This window comes from Urocitellus parryii, chromosome 1, assembly GCF_045843805.1.
Source record: "Urocitellus parryii isolate mUroPar1 chromosome 1, mUroPar1.hap1, whole genome shotgun sequence".
Classification (NCBI taxonomy): Eukaryota; Metazoa; Chordata; class Mammalia; order Rodentia; family Sciuridae; genus Urocitellus; species Urocitellus parryii.
In genome coordinates, this window is record NC_135531.1 from 64,796,682 (window position 1) to 64,824,495 (window position 27,814).

General features: G+C 39.1%; 1 protein-coding gene across 1 annotated transcript in view; it reads right to left on the reverse strand.

Annotated features, from left to right (window-relative positions):
- Positions 1 to 1,207: 1,207 nt before the first annotated feature.
- The window catches only part of Acot12 (acyl-CoA thioesterase 12), a 45,534-nt gene continuing 18,927 nt past the window's right edge, over positions 1,208 to 27,814 (reverse strand). Inside the window, exons 5-15 of the mRNA XM_026394551.2 lie at positions 26,356 to 26,491; positions 18,435 to 18,591; positions 16,857 to 16,976; positions 15,930 to 16,080; positions 14,809 to 14,864; positions 14,324 to 14,387; positions 13,140 to 13,223; positions 6,643 to 6,776; positions 4,506 to 4,634; positions 3,098 to 3,224; positions 1,208 to 2,859 (exon numbers count right to left, since the gene is read on the reverse strand). Coding sequence (XP_026250336.2) covers positions 2,710 to 2,859; positions 3,098 to 3,224; positions 4,506 to 4,634; positions 6,643 to 6,776; positions 13,140 to 13,223; positions 14,324 to 14,387; positions 14,809 to 14,864; positions 15,930 to 16,080; positions 16,857 to 16,976; positions 18,435 to 18,591; positions 26,356 to 26,491 — 1,308 coding nt within the window. The 3' untranslated portion in view covers positions 1,208 to 2,709. The remainder of the gene's footprint in view (positions 2,860 to 3,097; positions 3,225 to 4,505; positions 4,635 to 6,642; positions 6,777 to 13,139; positions 13,224 to 14,323; positions 14,388 to 14,808; positions 14,865 to 15,929; positions 16,081 to 16,856; positions 16,977 to 18,434; positions 18,592 to 26,355; positions 26,492 to 27,814) is intronic.

Below are 27,814 nucleotides of genomic sequence, written 5' to 3' on the forward strand. Positions count from 1 at the left end.
GCAACAACCACTTCTAATTCCTCCAAGTACTCATCTTCTTTAATGGCTTTATTTTTCCATAAAACACACCTTCTGATATCCCACATGACTTACTTGTTTTTGTTTTCGTTTTTTAAATATGATCAGCATATTCCTGTTCCTTGCTGAACCTGTAGTGCCAAAAAGTGTCTAGCACAAAGCAAATTCTTCTTGCTAATATTTATTGAATACATGAAAGAGTCATAGGACCTATTCTGATTAAAACAGGAAAATGTAGGGCTACAGAATTTCACAACTGGAGTGGCTAACTGTGGCATTATTTTGGACAACAGATTTCATATGTTTGGTGTGCCCCAAGTAGAAACTGATGCATTGCTGTCTTTTAGCCAACTATGCCCTTTCAAAGTTTCTAAGGAAAAGTAATCTTTAAAATGAGCACTTTAATTTGGGCTATGCCGAATGATCCAAGAAAGAGCTAGGTGTTTGTTCAGAGTCATAAAAGTGAAATATTTGAGGAAGGTTAGAGGGAATTGTGTGATATGAGGATAGGTGAAAATGGAAAAGAGCAGGACCTGTCTTCTCTATAAGACTGGAGCAAATTAAATGGACCAACAAACACTATTAAAGGATCCTCTATAATATTCTTTATCTGTACTGTCCAATATTACTGTAACTAACCATATGTGACCAGTAGTACCTTGGAGAAAATCATGTAGGTACAGAATATGCCAATGTTACACAGCCCCCGGCCCACACTAGATGCAATTTTGCTTTCCATAGTTTCAGTTACCCTCAGTCAAATGCTGTCTAAAAATACTATATAGAAAATTCCAGAAATACACTTCATGAGCTTTAAGTCATGCACTATTCTGAGTAAACTAATTAAATCTCACATAATCCTGCTCTGTCCTGCCAGGGACATGAATCTGTATCCAGCATATCCATGATGTTTTTTCTTACCTGCCCTTTAATCAATAGCCCTGTCATGAAACTGCAGTACCTATTGACCTTCAAGTAAGAAGGTCCACAGTAGCTTAATGCTCCATCACAATGTCCACCTCATCTCACCTCAGTCTGTCTCATCACAGGCATTGCATGGTCTCCCAGCATCACAACAGACAGCACAATAAAGCATTTTGAGAGACAGAAAAACACATTCACTTAACTTTTATTACAATATATTGTTAAATTGTTCTATTTGATCATTAGTTATTGTTTCTAACCTCTTATTGTGTCTAATTTGTCAACTAAGCCTTTTATCACAGGTATGTATATACAGGAACACACATAGGACAGGGTTCAGCATTATCAGTGGATTCAGGCATCCACAGGGGTCTTAGAACGTATCTCCCAGGGCTAAGGTGAGACTACCGTAAATGAGAGTAAGCACCATCTTTATGTCTCAGCGTGAAGCGGCTGAAGTCACTTTACTCCTTCATCCTCACAATATTTCTGTTCAGGAAAAAGTTTTTAAAAAATATAAACTCAAAAGTTGAGGCTAGGCAGACAGCATTTATAAGTATCTTAATTGGAGAAGTCTAAAATTTCAGCATACAAAATTTTAATGTAATGTAACCCCTTTATTACTATTTTTTACCTTTTTTAATATAAAAATATTCTCAAATTTTTTACTTCTGAAGGTAATGAATAATCCTCTTCATCTATATATCTATGCTTCATATTATATATAAGTGCTAATTCATAAAATTGCAGCACAGTCCAAAATTCACATATGCAAAATTTTCACATATGTAAAAATCTCTTGACAAATAAAAATACTTTAAGTGTAAAAGTAAGTAAAACTACTTATGACCAGCTACAGACTGTGTGTGTAGACAGGTGGGAGTAGGGGTGGAGCCTTGGCAAACCAACACCAGGATGAGTTCCACCTGGTAAGTCCTCCGAACACTAATGCAGAACTCCTTCAACAACTTATAAAAGTTGTCGGTTAAAGGAGGCTGACTTGACACATTCTTCTTTGTCTTAAGCGTTAAGACAAATCCTAGAGTGGAATAACGAATGTCAAAGTCTATCCCCTAATAAAGTGCTAATGTAATGATTATGAAAGAAGAGCTCAGTTAATACTCACTTTCTCTGCAATATCACATCTTGCAGGTACTTTGTGTGTGTATATATAGCAATAGATACTAAATTGGCCAGCCACCTTGAATATATGTAAAATGACACTAGTAAAGTAGTTCCTATTACTAAAATTGATTGGATTCCATTACGTTTTAATGCCTTCATAATTTAAAGCTCTAAAACATGTAATACATCTTGTCAGATGCTCCTGACTTGCAGATACCTGCTGCACATGAGATGCCACCACACGTTAAATGAACCTACAGCAGATCAGCATTTTATGTTTTATGAAATTTCAAGCTCATTGTGCCTCTGTAACCTAAACATGTTTTTGATGATTTTTAACTATATTTGTACCATTTTACACAACATGTGACACTGCATCCAGGCAATCTTCCAGTATCTGTGCTGCTAGAAGAGGCAGAGCCACAGATCATCTATAACAGTTTTAAAGCTCTTTCAATGCTAATCCAAATCACTAGGATTAAACTTGATATACATTTCAGTTTGGTATTTAACTTCTTAACTGCATTTTGTTTAGGCTCATATTAAATCATTCTGTGGCCCCCAAATTTGGCAAGTGTCAGGACGAAGGCACTTGGAATTAAGAGTAGGAAATTAAACTGCAAGTAACTGAAAGTTGACCACTTAAAGTCCACTGATAGGTCCATCATCAGTAGCATTCTCTATGAATTTAATACAAGAGGCTGCTGCTTCTTCAATGGATTTTGACCAGCCACCAAGATTTCCAGCGAAGTATGGAAGGATGCTAGCTGACATCTGGTTAAGGTAAGACACCTGTTTCAAAAAGAAAACACAATATTTTAAGTTTTTTATTGGCTTGGAGCTTTTTCAAGCAGGGACCTGAATCTTGGTTGGTGGAGGGGACGCTATGATCCTAAACTTCTGGGGACTTTCTGAAATGGATACGAAGTGTGGACACATGACTACAATTAATTAAGAAATCTGGGGACATGAAAAGATTCTTCCACATTTGGAGCAACTAATAAATTTGCAGATGCTTCATCAAACTTACAGTGCATGAAGTACTATCAATAGCCTCGATAAGAAATCCAGCACATATGACTTCACTTCTGATGTACTGTGGAGACGGTGGGACTGATGGCAGGATGATTGACTTGGCTGCCACCATGTAGGTGTTGCTGAAAGTTAAGAACACACATTCCAGGTTCTTGTGAGAAACAAAGAACAGTCATTAGGAAATAAACTATAATTCAATTTATTTATTTATTTATTTTTGCAGTGCAGGGGATCAAACCCAGGGCCTGGTGCATTCTAGGCAAGCACTCTACTACTGAGTTGTACCCCTAGCCCACAAAGCAATTTGTTTATCCATGTAAAAGCAAAGCTTCTGTCTAAGTGGCTTGCATCAGAAAACCTTCTCTCTGGCTGCATTTAATTATAGGGAACAGGAATAAGGGCCATTGGTATTTTTTCCTTAAGAATTATACATATTTTGCAAAACTTCCCAAAGCTGGAGTCAACCTCCAAATTAAAGTTTCCTTACATTCTAAAGGGTTGTAATTTCAGTTTCCACTCCCTTTATATTAAAAAGAAAATAATACCCATTGTTTTAAAGAACCTCAAACAACAGAGAACCCTGTAAGCTAGAAAATAAGAAATTCCCTTCTTTCCACTCTACCTGCAATCCTCTTCCTCACCCTAAAGCACTCTTCTTCATATTTTTTGTGGGTAGTTCTCTAGTCTTTGCTGTATAAAAAATTATATTAACATCTGTAGAAGAAAATTCATACATGTAGATAGATTTTACATACACATGTATGTTATAATTATGATTTCACCTAACAATAAATCTGTTTCTGTATTAGTGTCTCTATAGGTACTTCATTGGCACACTGCCTTGGGATTAATTTGCATAATTATTAAGAAAGAACTTTAGTGCATTTCTCATCTTTTGATATAACATATGATACTCTAGTTATCCACGTGAGGGAATATCTGGGACATCACCCCTGAGACACCACACTCTGAGGAGTCTGATGAACACAGACCAGTGCCCCAGTTGATCAGTTGATGGCTGGTGCTGGATGTCTATCTAGCATAGTTGAGCCTCTGTGAATCCTAAACAAACTTTTGGAATTTATTTGCATTCACTGCCTTTTTTTTAAACTTAAAATGGAATGTTTTAAAAGGTTTGCTAAAATTCAGGTTTACATCTCTACAGAGCAACAGGAAACAGAACTGCTTGAGAATCCTTGCATGATGCTTTGCCCATAGCTGGCACCTAATATGTGATTGTTCATGTTTTAAATGGCAGCTAAAGATTCATCCAGGAAAAACATTAAATGAATATCATCCAAGACCAGAAATGCCTATGTTGGCTTCCTTACTTTCATATTAACTCTCCATTTCTAAGCTATACTATAAGGTATTGTTAGGACACTGGAACTGTGGATACTTACCCATCTTTGAGAGGCTTTCTTCGTGATACAAGTACTATGAAGTCTTTGGGTTTGTCACTATTGACCTCAGAACAGATGATGTAATATATTTGATCATTCTCGTTCACCCTGTCTATGACTTCACAGAACCTATGTAAACAGAACAGTGGAAAATGGGCACACTTTTCTATCTGCTAGAATAAGGCATCCACTTCTCCAATTAAGTGCACAGTCTCATTGTTGGCATCCATATTTGCCCTTCAGCTCACTTAACCACCCACCCCAGAACCAGCATCATTGCTCAAAAGCTGCCTTTGGAATGAGCTGTTTGGTCAAAAGGAGAAATTCTGCATGTGATGGAAAGGGTTTTGGCCAATTAACTCCAACTTCACTGCCCTGGATACTTCAGAGGAAGACATTAATCTGTTTTCCACAAAATTATTTTTCTCTAGGGTTAAGTAAAGTGAATTATACAAACAGTTCAAGAAGGACTATTAGGTAAAGAAATAGGATATGTATGACATATTGGAAAGAGCACTAAGTTTCTTTGACTTTTGAGTCTCAGATTGCCATTTAGTAGCCATGTGACATTAGGCAAGTCATTTTGTTATTTCATCTGTGAGGTGTAGATAATATCTATGGGATTATTGTGAGGATTAAATGAAAACAGAACCCAGTGCCTGAATCACAAGTAGGTGTACAAGAGAAGTAAGTTGAATTAGAATTGATTCATTCATTCCTCCATTCATTCAAGTTCAATTTGAATGGTATGTCAAGTCACATAGAGAATTCTGGGAGAGATATTTTAAAAGAAGTAATGCCAAACTTTAGACATTGTTCTCCCTAAGAATTTTGTGTTTGTAGAGAATTTACAAATATTGATGCAAGAAAATTTAAAATGTTTCCTCTTCTCAGATCATTTTATTAGTAACTATTCAAATCTAACATAAGACTCCAGAGATGTTTCACCTTAGTGATATTAAATTGTCTATTACATGCTATTAATCACAGTGAGTTTTAAAAACTTTAAAGATGTGCCTCTATACTGTCAACATTTGGCAATAAATAGTAACACTTAATATAAGAAGAGGTCCATGCAATCAGCCCTTGCTTTTCAGCAAGGCATCTGTGAAACACTGTAGGTGAGAGAGCTGGACTGAGTATAGGTGACAAGGTGCGTGGCAAGGTGCACAGCTCTGTACAGTTGTCTCTCCGTATCTTCAGGAGATTGGTACCAAGATCCCTGTGGATACCAAACAGTGTGGATGTTCCAGTCCTTCATATAAAATGGCATAGTATTTGCATATGACTCATGCACACCCTCCTTTATAGTTTAAATCACCCTTAGATTACTTATACAATGAAAATGCTCTATATGGAGTTATCCTGTCTTGCTTAGGGAACGAAGACAAGAAAAATGTCTGTATGTGTTCAGTATAGACACCGTACTTTCCCTAATATTTTTAATCTATGGTTAGTCGAATACTCAGATGTGGAATCCATGAATATAAAGAGCTGACAAATTTTCAGGAAAGGAGAGATCATGGAAGAGACTGAATTAGGAATTAGGAGGAGTAAGAGCAGTAGATTGGTGGCAGCAGGCACCCTGTGCATCATGGCACACATGGTGCTTAGGGAGTGGGAAGGAATGCCTTTCCATCAGGATTCCCTGCTTGTTCTGACAGCTTCTTGCCAGAGAGCATTGCTTCACAGATAAAAAAGAGACTTTCTGTTAAAGGCCAAGAGTGCGGAGGGCATTGGATAATCACTTTGTTAGGAGCAATGAGGCTGTCTGTTAAAGTAGAACACTGTGGACTTGGGAGCCTGGCAGAGCTGGATTCCAATTCAGGTCCTATCACTCTGCTGCCTGTGCAATCTCAGTAGGTCTCAGAAACAGGAATAACATCAACTTTAATGCTATTGGGAGTATTACAGTAGATGTGGGTAAAGCATGTCAACTCAATGTAGACCAATAAGTGAGCATTCATTTTTGTTTTGCATCTTTCAATATCACCTGAGGTAGTATTCTGTGCTGAACAAGGTTTAATAATTATTCTTAATTAATAAAACATTAGGCCCTGGAGAGAACTACAATATGGAGGGCATCTTTTACATGATGTCAGGGGTGATTAAGAAAAATAATTAAATTTCTTCTTACATGTAATGGGGGTCCCACAGTGGTCGCTTTGTAAAGTCCGACAAGAGACAATAAGCCAAGTTTGCTGGGCTTTTCACATGTTTTTCAACCCAAACAGATAAAACATCTTGCTCTTCCAGAGTATATATTTTTATCTAAAAGATATTATAAGAAAAATTAAGTTACAAGAGAAAAATTAATGTTTTGCTTTGAAAAACTATATGAATATATATATATATATATATATATATATATATATAATCATAGATCAATTACATGAGCTAAAAGACACCTTGTCACCTGGATAAAAATGAAGCTTCAACATGACAATTTGACCATGAATACTTGGGTATCTAGAAATCTGACCAGGATGTTGATCCTATAAATTAAGGGTGAGTTTTTTTTACTGTGCAATAATTTTTTTCTTTAAAAATAAAGAACATTAGTCTTTCTCTCTTGATCTCCTTGTGATGTTTCCCTGCCTCTACCCAGAGACAACAGGAAATATCACTAGACTGCTAGGCAGGCCAGTTCCTCATGGCCCCCAGTGCTATGGCTTAGGACACTTTCCCAGAATATCAGCATATCTTCAAGTGGGCTAAGGGGACCCTGGATGCAAGCCAGCCACCTCCAGAACCAACTCAGTCTCTCAATAGGGCCCCTAAAACACCCTATTTCCTCAGTACAAAGCATTTTTTTGATTTTTGTATCAGCAGGACTCATCCTTCTGCAAGGCTAGTTCCTGTGTTTCTAATGTATATTATTCCTTAGATAAGAGGAGGCCCATCTTGGGGAGCCATTTGACATATACTTAAACATTAAAGCATCCCTTGTTATTCTGAGCTTTCCTTCTACTGTGCTTTTGACAATAATCAAGATGTGTTTTCTGCTAAGAGCACATTTCTTTTCTGCTCATTTTCTCTATCTTTTTCATGGTACTTTGAAGTTAGGGTTGAAATTTGCCATGTTATCATTCCCATGGCAACAAAGTGTGAGAAGACAAACAAATATGAGGTTAGGCCTTCACTGCAGGAATCAGGCAGATGGAAAAATCAGGCTATGAAGGAGAAAATTTTATTTAAATATATATAACATTCATTTAAATTTTATATATATATATATATATATATATATATATATATATGTGTGTGTGTGTGTGTGTGTGTGTTTATTTATGTTTAAATAAATCATTTATTTAAACATAAATAAACACACACATATACATATATATAATCAATAAGCAAATACAAAAAATGAGAAATTAATTAAAAGCAGCATTAAGATACAAATAGTGATTATTTTTATTTCTGCAAAGTACCTCTCTTTGATGCCAAGTATGTCTTCATATCCAGTATGCAAACGCAGATGTGGCCTAGGATGTGAGTAGGTCTCAAACTCAAAGAAAAACATGGATGGAGCTCTAGCAGGTTGCTGAGACCCACCCTTCTTAGCCCAAGAATGCCTACCTGTGCCCCCAGCACAAGGGGAGAAAAAGAAGATCATTTAAATCCAGGAGGAAGTTACTTTCTCAAAACATAGTGGCCAGGTGGCTCTAGGACAGACTGTTGGGGCTCTGAAATTTCAGAAGAACTAAGGGTATGTGGCCTGGAGGAATTCTGGATCCTTGGTCATATTGTGGCCTCAGGGCAGCCAGATTCCTTGGTGAAGCCAGAGTGAAGTGGGATATAATATTGGGCTAAACACTTATTAAGAGTAGAACTGTGTTCTCTCCTCCTCAAATTCATGTTGGAGTCCTAACCTCTTGTATCTCAGAATGAGACCTTACATGGAAATAGGGTCATTGCCGATAATTAGTTAAAATGAGATCACATTACAGTAGGGTAGGCCCCTAATCTGACATCTTATAAAAAGGAGAAGTTGGACATAAACTCACACACAAGGAGAGCAACACCTGAGGATGAAGACAGATTCATCCAAGGATGCATCAAAGCCAAGGAACGCAAAGATTGGCACAGTGCCAGAAGCTAGGTGCAAGGCATGATCCTGATTATTTCTCTTTCCCTCAGAAGCAACCAACCCTGCCAACATGTTGCTCTCAGACTCCCAACTTTCAGAACCGAGAGACACTGACCCAGTGTGTGGAATCCTGTGATGTCAGCCCTAGGAAGCTAATGCGGCACTTTTCTAGGGAGCTACTCCCCAGGCTACAGACATATTGCTGCTGCTTCTTATCATGGAGCCAAAGCCAACATCAAGCTCCGTAGATACCACTAAATTCTGCCTTTACAGAGCTCCCTTGGCATATTGAATGCCAGGAAGAGTAGCAGGGGAGTACATGAGGTTTTATTTCCTCCACCAGAACGTGAGGACCGCAGAGTCCTCGTTGTCCCACTGCCCAGATCATCGACCTGGCTGCAGAATGGACAAGAAGACAGAATGGCTAAGAAAAGACAGCTTTTGTTCCATGAAAAAAAAAAAATTCTCCAAAGACAGTTCTCTAAGAAAATGACTTCCCCTTTATACTCAGGAGAACAGAGGATAAATTCCATTTGTAACTCAAACGTTTTTTATCATCTGGTGGTTGGAGAATGGATTCCGTGAAACGAAGCTTAAAAGTAGGCACAAAATTTGCTGAAATGAGCTTTGTTAAGATTTTATTAGTGGTGTGTTTATTCATTCTAAGAAGACTCTGTTTGAATTTGGTTTGAATATCACACAAACAGTACAAGAAGAAATAACCAAACTTTTAAAATTTTTGTACTGTTTGTTGACAAATGTTATTGAGATTTCATTATGGGAAATAACGCGAAATTGGTTTTTATAAAAGCTTATAGGGATTTCGGACTTTCCTTGGAGGTACTTTGGATAACCCCAGGGCTAAGGGGCGGGGGTGGGCAGGTAGAGCTCCTCCGGCACCACCCCACCCTCAACTTCAATAGGAGTTCTGGTCTATTTCCTCTTCTGAGTTTCTGTCCTGGGAAGAGGTTTTCAGGTGGTTCATACCCTTCTGACTTTTACTGTAATTTTCCCAGACATTCTCAGTCACTCCTTCATGAAAAGCTACTCTCCTGTCAGGCCAGTTTCCTTCTTGGGGTAATTCATGTCAGAAAGACTCTGCTCAAAAACATTCTGCTTAGAAATCCTCTCCACCCTCCAGTACTCTACTTCTGATACCATCTTCCAAGAGATTAAAAAATTAACCCCTCTTGGCCTTTCACCCTAAGTAGGTCTTACTTTACTTTGAATTGCCTGGGAGTTAATCTTTTCAACTTAAACACTAAGTTCTCTCACCTGTTTACAAATTATTATTAATTATTCTTCAGCAGATTTATGTACAGGTGTGGTGTTCCCAAAATACATCTTTTGCTTCTTGTATTATTATCATAATTAATTTCACATTTACTGTACACAGAAAATGAAATATAAGTTAAATTTTATTTCAAACACCATACTTTTACTATCAAAATAAGCATCAGCTTAAAAATCTAAAGTAATTATGATTTCTAACAGAGAACTGTAAGAATTATTCAACTAAATAAAGTTTTTTTAAAAAAAGAATTCTTCAACTGAATCATGACAGAGAAAAGAGAGATGTATTTTTAATAACTTTTTATTTTATTTTATTTATTTTTTTAATGCGGTGTTGATAATTGAACCCAGAGCCTCACATGTGCTAGGCCAGTGCTCTACCACTGAGCCACAACATCAGCCTGAGGACTGCACTTTAAAATTAAAAATATTAAAGTTGTAAACAGTGGGAGAGAAGAAGGGGATAACTCAGAGAGAAAAAAATTTACCAGATTTTTCGAATCAGATTTTTGTTATAAATAAAATATTTAAAAGAAGAGATTCAAACTCAACTGGGATAACACAAGATTTCTCCTTTAGGGGCTGGGGATGTGGCTCAAGTGGTAGCGCGCTCGCCTGGCATGCGTGCAGCCCGGGTTCGATCCTCAGCACCACATACAAACAAAGATGTTGTGTCCACCGAAAACTAAAAAATAAATATTAAAATTCTCTCTCTCTCTCCTCTCTGTCTTTAAAAAAAAAAAAAAGATTTCTCCTTTAACCATACAATATTTTCTGATTCATATTTATATAAAAATTAAGATTTAATCCTCGATGGCACTCCTACAAACTCTGGCAAGTTATTAGTTGGGTTTGTTTCTGACCACAACTTCCAAAAAAAGTGAGGTTTGAATACATGATAAAACTCACTAAAAATGTTCTTTTGTTTCATTCCAGACATGAATTTGTGCTTTCCATTGCTGCTCATGAATGTTCAGGTGCTAGAACAGAAAATTAGAAGCTGCCTTTGTTAGAAGCGCTGACTCTTCATTTGGGCCTATAGATGTCCAATGGGTAACTAAAAGCAGGATCAAGCTTGGCATCCCTGCCTTCATTTCATATCCTCCTTCAGATTCCTGCTCAGCTCTGCACAGAGGAATGTTCATCCTTTAAGAACTGTTCATCTAAAAATCTGTGACATAAGGTTTGTTAGCCCTAAATTTATCTAATCTGCCTTGTCCTCCTCCTTCAAGACTGAGGATATCAAGTTAAGAGTAACTAAGGTATTTTCAATATTTTCAGGGACAATCAACTACCAGCTTTTATAACATCCTGTTCCAGAACTCTGGAGTGGTGTATAGAAGTCTCTAGTTTTTGTTCAACATGTTCCAGGAATAGCAGCCCCTGATGAGACCTCCCTGTCCCACTCCCTGCAAGCAGCGGCAATCATTTCAAGGAAACCAAGTTGCCCCTTTCAGGTTCATAGATGACTGTATGCACATCCTGAGCAGCAAACGGAGACCACCCCCTCAAGGACTTCTCCAGAGCCACCTCTCAGAACCAGAACTAAGACAGTGATCAACCAGACCCAAGTTTTTCCTGCCCTAGTTCTTCCTCTATTTAAACCTAAAGTTGATGTTGGTACCCTGAAGACAGGGCTGAGACACTTGATCTCATTTTGCCTTCCCAGTATGGCTGTATTGATTAAAGTTCCTTTCCTGCTTTTCACCACTGCTTTTTCTATTTTGTTTTGGGGCAAGTGACCAGATTGACTATTTGGGACCCCTAGAGTCAGACCTCTGGCTTGGGACTCCTATTACAATGCCAGCAATGATGTAAGAAACAGATTTCATATCAGTAAAAGAAAATGAAATATTGAAGCATGTTTTATGAGAGATAAAAAGAAACAAATACTTTAGTTGTATTAACCCTGTGTTTCTGGGTTCCTGGACAAAGCCAAGAAAATTGAAAACCTAACTGGATCCAAAGGGAGTAAGGAAGCCCCTGAAAAGATTCAGTAGTGAGGGCAAAAATATAACAAAAGCAAACCACCAGAAATAAAACACACAGTGAAGGTCAGAGATGAAAAGAATCAACGAAGTAGACTTTGAATTTACTTAGATTTCAGGATGAGGTAATGATACAATCCATCATCCAAACTGGAACACTGAAGTGCTGTTATAGTCATGATGGGACAACAGGTATCAACTAAACCGTCCCAGGAAACTCAGGACATCTGGTTGTTCCATTTCCTTGGGTTCCACTCCACTGAAGATGAAGAATATATATAGTAAGACATGAACACAGCCAGAGAACCCACATTACTGAGCATCTACTGGGTGCCAGGCCTTTATAAGGTCTGGGAAAGCATTTGGGAGCAAAATGGTCCCCAGAGACCTTACAGTCTAGTTAGTATAAGCATCAGTTCCTAAGAGTCTCTTAACAGTCCTTGGAAAAAAGCTAAAATTAAAATCCAAGTGATATATGTTTATTAAATTTGGTGACATGAAAAGCACTATAAAAACTGCTAGGAGAGATACAAAGAAATAAAGACAAGTCTTCTTTCTTAAGAAATTTATAATCGAGTTAGGGATGATGTAAAAAGTTAAATTGCTATGTAAGGCTTAAATATCAATTCATGGTGACTATGGAATAAATGTCACAAGACAGTGCAGAATTAATTGACAAATTAACTTTAAATAAATCATGATAAAAGGAGCTGCCAGAGGGAAAGTTCATTAAGGATGGGAGTGACTTCACGGAGTAGCACGGAGTCCTGACTTATGAAGACCAGGTTGGATTTGGGTAGAAGGAGATGTGGAGGAGAGAGGGAGAGGTAGGATGCAAGAATCTAAACTCAGCCAGGTGTGGTTGTGCACACCACTCTCTAATCCCAGTGGCTCTGGAGGCTAAGGCAGGAGGATCACAAGTTCAAAGCCAGCTTCAACAACTTACCAAAACTCTATGCAACTTAACAAGACCCTGTCTCTAAAAATTAAGAAATAATTTGAAATAAAAGTGAAGAAGAAGAAGGAAGAGGAGGAGGAGAAAAAATAAAAGAGCTGGGGATGTGGCTCAGTGATAAATCATTTCAAGGACCAAATCAACCATCACGTAGAGACAGGACTGGAAAGATGTTTCCCTCTTAGAAACAGTTTCCCCAAAATATTTTTTACCATCTTCAAAGCAACAAGAGGAGCAACAGACCCACTTCCATCATGCTAACTTTGTGACGGGAGTGGTGGTGTAGATGCCTGTGTGTCTCCTACCTTTTTTGAAGAGCTGATAACCTCCCAGCCCCTTTTAGCTGCCAGCTTTCTGAATGCCTCCACATTGCCATTACTCAACGATACCTAAAATACAAATATTTTAAAAGCAGTATGTTCAATGTATAGACATGAGAACAAATATTTTCTGGTTAGAAAATGGGCACTGTAGGATTATTCATAATTTTACTAGAAATTGCCACATTTTTTCCATGTGGGCCTAAACCATTTTATATGCACAGCAACAACATACGAGAAGGTTCTTCCAGAGTCACATATAGCACCTTATCCAGCTGTTGGATTTTTGCCAGACTAAAAGACCCTAAATATTTCAGGTTAGTTTTACTTAGATTTCTTTTATAAAATTGAATATCTCATGCATTTGAAATCCAATCACATACATTTTGTGAATTATCTATTCTTGTCCTTTGCCTATTTTTCTGTTGGATTTTATTATTCCTCATTTTTAGACAGATAAGGCCTAAGTTAAGATCTAAGATAGACAAGATCTATCTAAGATAGAGATAAGGTATTATATGACATAAGATTTTTTTCATATAAGTAGCAATATTTTCCCCCAATTTCTCACTTGCTTTTTGACTTTGCTTATGGTTATTTTTTGTCAAATAATGATAAACATGTTGTGTAGTTGGAAAAATAAAGAAAAAAGGGGGTACTGTTAGAGAATGTGTGTGTTAAGCTGAAGTGATACTGCTGATAAATAAACTTGGCTTTACCTTTACATTTTATATTCAAACATTCAAATGATTACTACTTTGTTGTTTTATAAAATGCAAAACTAGGCTAGGGGTGTAGCTCGGTGGTAGAGAACTTGCTTACCATGTGTGAGGCACTGGTTTGATCCTTAGGCCACCAAAAAAATCATATCTGTATGAATTTGTAAATGCTAGCTTGTGGGCATGTCATTCAGCACAATTATGGTAAGAAACCAGATCATAATATTAGGCATCCTGAGTTTGTAGTTTGGGAACTATACATAGAAGTCGAACCAAGACAGTGAACAAATGGGTATTAACAGTTACTGGTATCTTGGTTTTGCTTAATTTTGAAATGATGGGTTGTTATAATTCACCTTTTCATCTAACCTGTGTAGGTACAACCTGAATTAGTTAAACAAGAAGATTTCCTTTTTTATAGTGTTGAGCTCCAAATCATAAAAATGTTACCTGCTTGCTTTCATCCCACTGTATGCAGAGTGGAACTTCTTCTTTGTGAGAAATAACGTATTTCCTGGAAAAAAATTAAAATGTTAAATAACAATTTTCTTCCCTGCATTTAACACACAATAGTAACCATGAGCAGCTGGGATTGTGGTTTAGCGGTAGAGTGTTCACACCTACCATGTGTAAGGCACAGTGTTTGATCCTCAGCACCACATAAAATAAATAAATAAAATAAAGGTATTGTGTCCATCTACAAATATATATATATATATATGTAACCATGATATTTTCTTGAAGTAAACTTCCAGTTTAAAAAGCTGCTTTTACTGACAGAACCAAGAAGAGCCATTTCAACATGTCAACAGATTTTACAATCAGAAACATTAGTCCTTTTCTTTTTCCATTATATGGGAAATACACATGACTTTGAAATGTAATTTGTCAGTAAGAGAAGATTCCATGGAACCCTCACACATCATGTCCCTTACCTGCCAAGGCGTATTCTCTTGCGTGCAATAGCTCCCCGATAGCGTCTAAAATCATCCTTTAATTAACAATAACAAAAAAGACAGTAAAATCAATTTCTAATATTTTACTGCTATAATCTTCAAATATCTTTCTCCTAAGTGCATTGGAATGGCAAAGTAGGAGGCACTTTGTGACCTACCCTCACAAATCCTAACGTCTGTGTTGAATCCACAGAGGGCAGTTGCACCCCTACAAGGTCAACTTCTACAGTTATTTGCATTCTTTTTTAAAAGTGGAGATTATTTTGATTTCTGTTACCAGAATTATACATAAATCTCACTATATGGTTTTTAGGAAAGGCAAGTGTTGGTAATAAGGCAGTTCCTGGGTGAGGACCAAACACACTTCCTGTGGAGGTGACCCAGCACTGAGGACTGGATTGTCGAAACACATGACTAAACCAGTCAGGGTCACTCAAGGTGAACTGGGCTGGCACGAAATAATCACACAGAGATAGAGAAATACCTTTTTCTTTGGGTTCTGTGACTGCTCCTCTGACCCAGCTCCCACAATGGGGGCAAGGTGGGCAAGAAAGAGTGAGGAGCACTTGCTGCACCATTTTATCAGGGAGAAGCCATTCAAATGAGGCAAGGGGTGGGATTACAAAGGAACAGGTGAGTGTAACTCAACCCCCATGGGTGATGTCTACACCTGGAGCCACACTTAGCTATCTAAGTAACACCCAAGTTACTGTGAGACTGGCACTATGTGCCAGACAGAAGGCAATAATTGGTCAGTGCCCCTGGGCATCAGGACTTGAAGGTCTGCATCCAGGGCAGCTCCCGACACTGGATGGAAGAAGTAAGAGCAGATTCAGAAGAGGGAGGTGCAGAAGGTCAAGTACTACTCCAGCGTGCACCTGAGTGCAGGCTCCAGCACTTCCGTCATTTCAACAAATCAGCAGTGATTTGGGGTGGGGACAAAAAAAGCCCATTTTACTTTGTTAAGAATAGAAGAAGGAAAACCAAAGGGAAAAAAAAAAAAATCCAAGCCATCAAGGTTGCTGCTGGTGGGAGGAAATTCTGAGTAGGACTCTGGACCCACAGTTCTGATTGTCAAAGCTCACGTGGTAATAACTGACCTTTGAAATGGGTTCAATTCTGGGGAAGACGATGAGTTCTTCCTTATCATCAACAGCATTATAAATGAGAAAAGCACTGTTGATGTGGCGGCCTCGGCCTTCGGACCATTCCTGACAGTTGAAGGCCTCCACGCGCACTCCAACCTCCACGCTGCAATGGCGAGGCAGGGGATGGGCAAGACAACCAGGGCTCAGCAGCCTTCCCTGCCCACCACCACCTCCTCCCAGCAACAGGAGACAAGGCCCTAGTTATGTTTGTTGTCAGCAAATCTGTACAACTATTAAAACCCACTTTTAGTTCATTGGGCTGGTTTGCAGAAGCCCCTGAGAGCATTTCCACTTTCCCACTTTCAAGAGGGAGAAAGGCCACTCTGGGTTTTACATGTAAATACACTTTATGAACACAGTTCATAATGGGGTGGGGGGAGGTTAAAGCTATAAAGAGTATTTAATATCAGAAATATTTAATTTCTGAAATATTCTTTTTTACATTTAAAAAGATGAAAATACTAAATAAAATGTTTGCATTATGTATCAAGAATAACAAAAATAACTGGGAAGTAGTTTGGATTCATGGTGGTAAATAGGTTCATTATGAGCTATTTGCTCATAAGGTCACTAAGGCACTTACATGGCTGAAAGGAAGAATTAATAATTTTTCCAGGATAACTGGCACAAACCAGAGCCATCCTGGGCCATCTGCCACATGTGCCCACCCTTATGAGACAAAACACCCAATCCACCACAGTTTACTGTGTAAGGAGGTCCCAAGCAGAACACAGGCTTAAAATGTGCGTCCATGAATTTTGAAGATCGAAATTTTAAAAAATCAGAAGGAATTTGGTTAAAGTAGTCCCTCCATTCACCTCCAGATTGAAATAAAAACAATTATATATGTGCAAATTTGAGCCTCAGAGCACTCTTTACCAGGTCTGAAATGTATTGTTGACAATGGAGTTGAAGACAAGACGGTCTCCGACTGTAGATGGTCCCCGGAACTTAAACATGTCCACAGACTTCAGAAAGGGATGCCCCTTACACAGGCGGCTGAGGAAACAAAGGGAAGGAGAGAGAAGACAACAATTACTGTCCAAAATATTTTCGTGAACTGTTGATTCACTGAATGGATGCAATAGACAAATACCCAGCCTGTTTTCTAAACAAAGAACTCTTAACTGGATGTGTGCATTGCAAGTGGTTTTGTACATGACCAAAAATATTTGGTAAACTCCAACTTCAACATGTCCCCAAGTAGTGGGGGCTTTACCAAGATGTTGGTGATTTACTCCTATCTTGCTGTCTCTGGAAGTACCACTGAAAAACAAACTGATGCCTTTTGTCCTAATTTGAGGGTTATATTGATCCTGATAGCGGTGACTACAGACCCAGGAAGGTGTGACTGTCAAGTTGGAGACAAGAGAAGACAGCTGCCTGCTAGTGCCATTCCTTAGCTTGGCCTAACTGAAATCATCTTTAGATCAAAAGGCAAACTTATTTTCCTCACAATTTACCTGGATGGTTGCACAAAGCCTGAAAAGCTAAAAGGTACACATTTTACAATGTTTGTGTGCATGGAATTTAGAAATAGCTATAAAGTATTTAATTTCAGAAGTTACCTGAATAATTTTCTACATTTTCTATTCCTACTGTACTCATTCAGTTACTCCAAAGAATTATGCTAACACTAAGTGAATAGCTTCTGCCATTGTTAATTATATGGTAAGTTTTTTACAGTAGAACATGTTCAAGTTCACATCCTTTTTGTCTTTAAGAATGACAATCTCATTTAAAAAACAAGCTCTCTTATTTTGTGCATAATTTGTAGAAAGGATAACTATAGGCTTCTAATTTTAGTCATAACTATAGACAGGCTAATAATAAAATTCTTTTAATTTGGAGGAAATAAAACCTTAATTTTCAGTAATTTCAAAAATTGTCAGAAGGGCAGATCCTGTTCATAGGCATTTCCAGAGTATAGAGTGTTCCTTAAACTGCTCAATAACCTACATGGTTCCAGTAAGAATAAAATAACCTTTTCAGAAATTGAGGAAAGTTTAATAGTATTTTTCCAAGGACTCCCCTCTTTCTCTTCTTATTCTTTCAGTTAATTCTTTGGCCATAATGATTTTAACCAGCACTTTTAAAGGTCAGACTTAATTGTAAATTGCCTTTAAAAAGTTTGTTACTCGACTCATTTTAAACTTATCACAGTAAGTTGCATTGTTACCCAATCAACGTTTAAAATTCAGAATAAAGTATTCAAACTATGAATTCAGTTTTACATTTGAGCCAAGAACTTAAAAATATTCACATTCACATGAAAGGATGGATTCATCCCAAGGGAAGCTAGTAAGTGATGAATTATTTCCTCATTCTGATAAAAGGCAGCATTTTGCTCCATTCTCTCCCTGACTCCTTGACTAGTCCAATAACTAGAGCTCAGACGCTTTTCAATTGTCTCCCCACTTGTTCCCCAATCACACACCAAAGGTCAAAACCAAGAACCTTGCAGAAATAGTTGCCACTGTCTCCATCCAAGCCATAATCTGGCCACCAAATGTGTTCCCGTGATGGTTTGCGTGGGGTGGCAGCACAAGTTCAATGCTCTGAACAGCAGTGCCCCTGGTGGCCACGGTCCCTTCCTCTTCATCGCAAGCAGGATCTGAAAGGGTTGAAACAGCAGCAATGGTGGAGTCAGCCAGGGGACCTGGGCTATGGCTTTACCTTCTCAGCAGCAAACTCAGCTCTAGGACTCTCAGAAAAATGAAATCGTTTTTAAAAACTAAAAACTGAAGAAGCAAGTGCATAGGGTTAGGATACCAGCTCAGAAAGGCCCTCTCCCAACCTATCTAACCAATCCACCTGAATCTTGATTAAAGGAATGCTTGATTAAATTTCATTTAATACTTTCATTTAAACCCCAGTTGTTTGGAGGTGGGAGAAAGGTGGGAAGGGCATAAATTTGGGGGGGTGATGGATATGTCATTATCTTGATTGTGGTGATGGGTTTTTACAGGTGCACACTCATGTCAGAGCTTCTCAAGTTACTTGCTTTAAATAAGGGTCATTTAAGTTTGTCAATTATACCTCAATAAAGTCATTAAAAATAAAGGAATTTAAGCTATGAAGGGCCACAGACACAGAGAATCTGGAGCACTGTAAACTTCAGAGTAGGGATGTGGCCTTCTGTGCAAACTGTCTTGTGATGAACGTGGTAACAGCAGAAAAGACACAATCTGCTGTACTTCTCCATGTCCTTCTGCTTCTTTTGAATCGTATCAGCTTCATTTACAGACAAATTGGTTTTTACTCTCAACAATGGAGAAATCATTTACTCCAGATGCAAAGCAGTAAAACGTATTCAAATGTGCTTCCTGCATCACCCAGTGAATCACCAGCTAGGCTGAAATCTCACGCACCATTATTAGGAAAGTGGGAGGGAGATTTACAAAACCCAGAGAACCACATTGGTTGGACTGTCAGAGCAAGCCGATCTGGCAGTGGGAGAGCACAGATGTAGCTGATGTTGGTAACAGGGAATGGGCTGCTCTTGAAGCAGTTCCTCCTAGGTTACCAAGAAGGGTATACAGAGACCTTTAACTCCACTTCCTAATGGAATTTTTAGATTTCTAATTGATGGTCTTTTACTCTTATTTTTCCCCTTTTGTTTAATTGATCATTTCAGTTTCCTGCTTAAAACTTGTTAGTGGCTACTGTTGTTCTAGCATGAAGTGCCAAATCCTTCCCATAGCCTCCAAGCCCTTTACTCTGCTCCAGCCATGCCTCTGTCTCCAGCCACAGCTGTTATGATGACCGCCAACGTCACCATCATGTTCTTCCTTGCTTGCTCCCTCCCACTTTCCAACCCTTCAACCACACTGACCTTTTTTTTCAGTTGCCCCCTCCAAAAACAAAATAAACAAACAACAACAACAAATCAGAGAATTTGCATTAGTCTACTCTGAAACAGTTTCCCTGGTCACCACTACTACCCGCCACCACTTCACTCCTATTTTATCTTGGCTCATCTCAGTGATCACTTTCTCAGTAAAGCCTTCCCTGATCGCCACAGCTACGTTCTGCTATTAAGAACCCTTCTCTCTCTCTCTCTCTCTCTCTCTCTCTCTCTCTCTCTCTCTCTCTCTCTGCTAAAGCTTTATGTTCATTTGTGCAATCTTCTGTGATCTGACCCACTAGATCCTAAGCTCCTGGGGGGCAGGGACTATGAAATTTTTATTCTCATATAATTCTCGAACATGAGTACTCAAAATTTATTGAATGAATGAATGAATGAACTTTGCTTTGTTGATTCACTTTACATTCATGATGCTTACTCTCAACAGAACATTTTTAGGACATGTAATAGTTGTACTGTATCACACTTCTGACTGCTGTTTATGAGAGTTTCCTTTGCTTCCCATTTTGCTTAAACAGTGTTATCAGACACCCATTCTCTCCAATTTAGTGGCTATGAAATGTTGGCTACAGTTTGCATTTCTCTGATTCCTTGTGAGGTCTAATGTCCTTTCTTATTAAACCTTCTTAGTATGTCTACAGGCTTCAAGGGGTTAAGTTTGATACTCACACTTTGGGTGTTTTCATGGCAGTGTGTCATAATTCAATGGACAATTTTACATTCACTCCACATTTTTAGGTCAGAACTGTGACCTGAACTGAGGTCATTCTAGCTCTTGTTTTCATTCTGCATATCCAGAAAGGCTCAGCCCCAGAGTAATGCTCTTAAAGTCTGATTCCTTACTGAAAATGTGTAATTAAAATGCTTCAAATATTGTTTCCCCCCAGAATGCCATCCTCTAAACAATGACCCAGTGGTACAAAAGCTTTTCCCCCCAAAGTCCTCCTTTTACAAAACCTAATATTACACATCTTTACCTTCTTCCTTAAGAAAGCACAGGATGTGGATTCAACTTTCTTGCTGTTAGAACAGCATGCATTTCCATTATACAACACCTTGAAATCCACACTATTATATCTGATTGTATAACTAGTATAGAACCCTGGTTTTCTAAAAAATACACTTCAATTACAGACATGATCTGGCTACTTTATTTTAGAATATATTGTTTAATCCAAAACAGCCATCATATCCAAGTGGGCAGCAAGTGGACAGATCGCTCTCTACTGCATTTTGAAGTGTCAGGGTCTAGTGCTTACATTCTTCTGGAGAAACTGCCATTAAGTTCCATGTCACAGGTGGTGTAGAAGTTAGTAAAATTTCCAAAAAGAGCAAATCAATAGAGTTATGGTAACAGTTGTTTTGTCCAAAAGAATGTAATCTATTTTAGGCTAGATTAAGTGAAACCAATGATAAAAGCAGCATTTTAAAAAAAAATCTATAATTTTAAATTAATCCAGACATATAGATCTGTTGCAACCAACCTCCTAACAAACTGAAACCAAAGTCAATTTCAATCATTTTATCCCTACATTGAATGCCTATAGCATGTTCCTGTTATAAATTAATTTAGAACGTCTCCAGTGCTTAAAGTAGTGTTGACAAATTGCTGCAATTTTGTTTATTGATATAACTTGTGTAATGACAGAAGGAGCCAACTCAAGTCACCTGAGTTCACCTGGTAAGTGGGCTGAAGTCACTAGACCTGGCAACCCTTCCTAATAGACTAACCCTTACAGAGAGGTCAGAGCCTCACAGAGTACCATAAATTCCTCCCAAATAATTTTCAGATGTTTGAAATACAAGAGAATCACCTTTCTCTTGTAACCAACCTCTCTCTCAATAATCATTTTTATCATCATCTTGATCAGCCTGGGACCACGACCAAGTTTTCCTATTCTGAAAAACAATTCCCTTTGAACTTGAGAGTCCCCTCTAGCTCCAAGCTGTTTCTTTCATCCTTCTCAGAAAAGTTCCTCAAAGTACAGTCTTTAACTGTCCTCCTATGAATGGAGACCTCTCGAATAGCAATATTAATACCAGCCCTTTCTGCATATTCAGCGTTGTTTGGAGCAATCTATGTATATTATTTCATCTTGACACAAATCTATCACATACGTACGTTTATTATTTCCATTTTACAATTCTTATTTGTTTACTTTTTACTTCACCCTAGTGAGCTAAGAAGAACAAAGTGAGAGGTCCTGGTGGTAGACAGCAAGTACTGGGATAAGAAAAGAAAAAGAGCAACTACGTGCTAGCCAGTAACTAGCACTGACTGCCAGAGGAAGTAGATGAGGCTCTGAGTCCCCAACTTCTAGCCATTCCGCCTTAGGATTGGCTGAGCCAGTGGAAGGAAGCCACTGTCTCTGTTGTGGATAGCTTAGGGGCGTGCAGCCACAGAGACCAGGGGGGATCAGACTCCACCTCCGATGGCTTGAGTGCAGGAGAACACCTAGAGAGAACCGAGTTCCTGTGAAATGCCAGTGCTGCTGTGGGACACTCCTGCTGGTTTGGATGACACTGAGATCCAGTTCAATGTCCCAGTTTCCCTTAAAAGCAGAGGCTCTGATATAGCCAAGCTGCACTAAGAGCTGTAATGGCCACCATATCCCTTACCATCCACACCTGCTACAAAGGACTTGGGCTGTCAGGGGTGGGGACGCTGATGGCTCTTCTTACTTTATCCACCACCTCTAAGTGAAATTTTTTTTAAAAAAATAATAAGGCTTAGAGGCTGAGACCAGGGCTCAGCTTTTTTACTATCACTAATGTAAAATTGTGAATGTAAAATTGTGCGATTGAATTATGACACACTACTATGCATAGCACATGTGAGGCCCTGAATTCGATCCTCAGCACCATATAAATAAATAAAATAAAAGTATTGTTCCATCTACAACTAAAACTATATAGTTAAAAAAAATTTAAAAATTTAAAAAGGCCTAGTATTAAGAGTTTAATTTGGCATGAGTATATATGTTTTAACTCCTTTCCTCTTCTCTCACAACCATTGCCTGGCTCAGGAACACCTTATCTCTTGCTGGTTATTATGGTTTAGATATGAGGTGTTCCCCAAAAGCTCATGTGTGAGACAATGCAAGAAAGTTTAGAGGTAAAATGATTGGGTCATGAGAACCTCAACCCACTTATTGAATTAATCCTGGTGGGGATTAACTGAGTGGTGAATGCAGGCAGGTAGGTCATGGCTGGAGGAGGTGGGTCACTAGGGGCGTGCCTTTGGGATATATATTTCATACTTGGTCAGTGGAGTCTCTCTCTCTCTCTCCCCTTCCTGGTGTGTTTCCCTCCACCATGCTCTTCTGCCATGATGTTCTGCCTCACCTCCAGCACCAAGGAATGGAGCCAGCTGTCTACAGACTGAGACCTCTGAAACCATGAGCCCCAAATAAACTTTTCTTTCTCTAAAATTGTTCTTGTCGGGTATTTTAGTGATAGTAAAAAAGTTGAGTACACCTGGTCTCCTCCCTCTACCCAGAGAGGTCATACTGAGTTCCAAACTAATCATGCCACAGTCTGCTCAGAATCCTTCCTCTGTGGCTCCCATGTAGGACTAAAGAAAGATCAACTTTCTGAACATGCCTGAGAGTGCCTCTATGGCACAGTCCTGTCTTCAATTTCTCCCTCTTCTGTTTTGAGTTTCCCTGTGGAATGCTCTTGTGATGGTGGATCCCTAACACAGCCTGTGGGTTTGTGCCACCGGGTCACTGCTCACACTGTCACTTGTTTCACCTTCTTGGCTCTCTCATGGTCAGGGGGTCTTTTTTGAACTCCCTGAGCGTTCCTACTCTGGGCTTCCACCATATTTGGAACCTACAATGCTCTTTTCAATCTCTACATTATTTTTAAACTACTCAAATGTCTGTCTCAGGCAGTAAACTTTGAGTTTTGCAAGAGCAAAGTCTCTGCACTGTTCATCTTTTTTTTTTTTTGCCTTTGCAGCAAGCATGTTCCTGGCACAAAGAGGGCATTGAATACACACGTATTGGAGAGAATGAAGCAGGCAGCATTCCTCTCTCTCTCTGCTTAGGAGGAAGGAGCTCATTCTTCTGTATGACTGTACAGAAGCTTACCTATAATCACATCTATACTCCTCCTCCAGCCAGACTGCGGCATTGGTGCTGATAACGCCAAGGTCACGGGTTCCATCCCCGTACAGGCCACCAAATGCTGCAGTCTGGCTGGGCACAATTCAGGAGCCACTTGTCAAAAGAAACTAACTTTATTTTTAGAACCACACACTCCAAACAAAACAGCTCCTCAGGAAAAACCCAGAGAACCCAACTGCCACCACCGGCTTCCCACAAGCCTCTCCCCCAACCACAAGCCTCTCCACCTCCCACAATCCTCCTGCTCTTGAGGCTGATTGGCTGGGTCGCGTGGGCGGAGCCAAAAAAGTCCCCCAATGAGCAGCTCCTTAGTCTGAAAAGCAGGGAAACAGCCCAATGAGCATCACTGCAGAGGAGCCAATCAGCTAGATGGTGCTGGGGCCACTGTGAGCCAATCATCAGCTGGCAGTCTGAAAGATTGCTGGGGCCCCTTCGGCTGTGGCTCTCAACAACCAAGTTTTTCCTATCATGGAAAATGATGCTCCTTTCCCTTAAGGGTCTCTAGAGCTCTTCTAGCTCTAGTTTCTCAAAGCAGAAACCTTTGAAAACCTCTTCCACCCCAGAGGCCTTCTATGGGATTGTCCCAGGACCTTGATGACGTCATGTGGGCAGAATGAGACCCACACACTTCTGCCACTCCAGCTTCTGCCTTTCTCAAGCCTTTGGTCTCTATGTATTCCTTTTCCTCCTACCTCACCTTCCATCCTCCCCCTCCTCCCTCACTGGTTCATCCCCCTGGGGCTTTGGAAGATGGCATCAGACAAAAAGGAATGGCAGGGGGAGGGAAGGGGTTCCAACAAGGTTTCAAAGAACCTGGAAAATCACTGCCAGAGAACGAAGAAAGCTTGTTTCATAAAACCCAGTGTTATTTGGAAAGTGCCAGGAAATAAGAGCAGAATCTTATCCCTTCTGTTTTATATCATATGGGATCTTTAGCAAGTTTCTTCCCAGCTCAGAGTTGCAGCTTCCTCTCTGTTGGCGCTACGTACAGCTCTTATGAAGCCAAGGGTGTGTGAGCTGTGGAGCACCATGTTGGAGTATGGCTAGGTCATCCTCCATCTGTCACACTGAGTGTTATAACTACAGCTGCCTAGTCCCTTATTCGCCAGCTCCTTCCCTGGATATTCTCTGACTTAAACATGACCTAGCCAATCAACAAATGGGTCAAAGACCTGAACAGACACTTCTCAGAAGAGGATATACAATCAATCAACAAATACACAAAAAACTGCTCACCATCGCTAGCAATCAGAAATGCAAATTAAAACTACTCTAAGATACCATCTCACTCCAGTAAGAGTGGCAGCCATTATGAAGTCAAACAACAACAAGTGCTGGCGAGGATGTAGGGAAATAGGCACACTCATACATTGCTGGTGGGACTGCAAATTGGTGCAGCCAATTTGGAAAGCAATATGGAGATTCCTTGGAAAGCTGGGATAGAACCACCATTTGACCCAGCTATTCCTCTTCTCGGACTATACCCCAAAGACCTTAAAACAGCATACTACAGGGACACAGCCACATCAATGTTTATAGCAGCACAATTCACAATAGCTAAACTGTGGAGGCAACCTAGATGCCCTTCAATGGATGAATGGATTAAAAAATGTGGCATTTATACACAATGGAATATTACTCAGCACTAAAAAATAACATGATTGTGGCATTTGCAGGGAAATGGGTGGCATTAGAGCAGATTATGCTAAGTGAAGTTAACCAATCCCTAAAAAGCAAATGCCAAATGTCTTCTCTGATATAAGAGGGGTGACTAAAAATGGAGTAGGGAGGAAGAGCATGAGAAGAAGATTACCACTAAATAGGGAAGAGTGGTGGGAGGGAAGGGAAGGGAGAAGGGGAATTGCACGGAAGATGGAAGGAGACCCTCATCATTATAGAGAATACATGTATGATGATGTGAGGGAAAAAAAAAAGAAGTGTGTCACATTAGATTGGGTAGAGAGAAGTGATGGGAGGGGAGGGGAGGGGAAGGGGTGAAAGGAAGGACAGCAGAATAAAATAGACACCATTATTGCTGTATGTATATATACGTGACTGCATGACCAATATGATTCTGCAACCTGTATACTCAGAAAAAGGAGAAATTATATCCCATCTGATTCAAATGTATGATATGTCAAGATCATTGTACTGTCATATGTAACTAATTAAAACAAATTAAAAAAAGATGACTTAGGTGTCATCAATTATATTCCAATTATATTATATACTATATATTACTTTTCCAGCCACTCAGTTTGTTGCAAAAGATATCCAGCAACATCAGGACTGAACTGTACAGTGGAAATAAGTGTGTCCTAAAAAAGGACCCAGTCACTCGCACTAGTCATGAGAAGTTCTTAGGGGTGGATCTGCTGACCTTCCAAACTGCTACTTTCCTTCATTAAGTTGTTAAAAGTATCTTCATGTTGTAACCGAACTTTCCTTCTCTCAGAAGCCAGAGTATGCTCCACTTGATCTTGTTCAGTTAGAAGTATGACTGGTTTTAAGTGAATCTGAAAAAAGAAAATAATTCACTTTTATTGCCTTATTAAGTTATAAAAATACAACATGAATTTTGTAAAAACAAATGATATGTTACATGGTTTTGTAACTCAAGTAAAGAGAGAAGTTATAAACATTTTCACTAAACATCTTCTAACTTTTTTTCTCAAAAAATTTTCAAATTTAAAAAATTGGAATATGTGTATTATATTTACTGTAGTATGGTATATTAATTATTTCTACATCAAATATGTACCTTTAAAATTATTCTTATTTATTTTACATTATTTAAAAATGGTTCCACAGAACTATGAAATATGGCATTCTTCAGATAAATGAATGGGGGTAGGGGTTGTGATTTCCCCTGAATTATTCTGGTGAATTCTTAACAAGAAATGTTTTCTATTTTTTGAAAAATTAAGACACCAAAGAGAGGAGGAGGGGAATAATTATGTTCTAGAGAAAGCTATCTTGTCCCAGGAGATATTTCCGATTTGGAAACTTCATCACATGGTAAAAACATTAATAAGCAAACTGAAATAATCAATATGTCAGAATAAAGCTTTAGCTGACCTCCAGAAACCTGGGTATGTGACGAAAGAATACCAAGGGCACACGCTGCCCTGCAGATGCCCGTCTCTGACTGTGTGTGAAGGGACAGGCTGGCTCCAGGCTCATTTCAGGTCCTGACCCTTGGCCTGGATAAGATTAAGCCAAGCTAGTGATTCATAATATGTTGCCTAAAGCCCAAAGCTCCCCTGGGCTGCCTTGTCTCATCTGGTCAGGAATGAGTCGATGGACATCTTACATTGGTTTGACTTATTATTATAAACAGGACAATATACATATATCTTAGTGATTCCTAATCCTCAAAATACATCATGTGTGATCCTGGGGAAAGATCCTGGGAACTATCCACTGCAGAAAGTGGAACCTCTCTGATGTTGGCCTGGGCCTTTTTTCCCTGGCTGTACCATCTCCGTTAGCTTTAGTGAGCCTTGGAGTCCTGTGTGTCCTCTCCATGATCTATGTTATTGCTAGTTAATCATTGCCAACTTCATCCTGGAATAAACTCTCTTTGGACAGGTATCCAGGTAGTCTTGTCAGTTCAAATCATGGCTCTCTTCACGATGTGCTACTGAACGAGAATGTTACCAACTTGAAAATCTGTTAATCTGGGAAAAGTACTTTACAATTGATGTTCTCTGAACCAGCCAATTACGGCAGCAGCTCAAAGAGCTGACTGCTCAGAAAGGCCCTCAGAAACCAGTTCTTCTGTCTCAGCAGAGAGTGGACTGAGGTGTGACAATTATATGCTTAGCCACACATTCCTG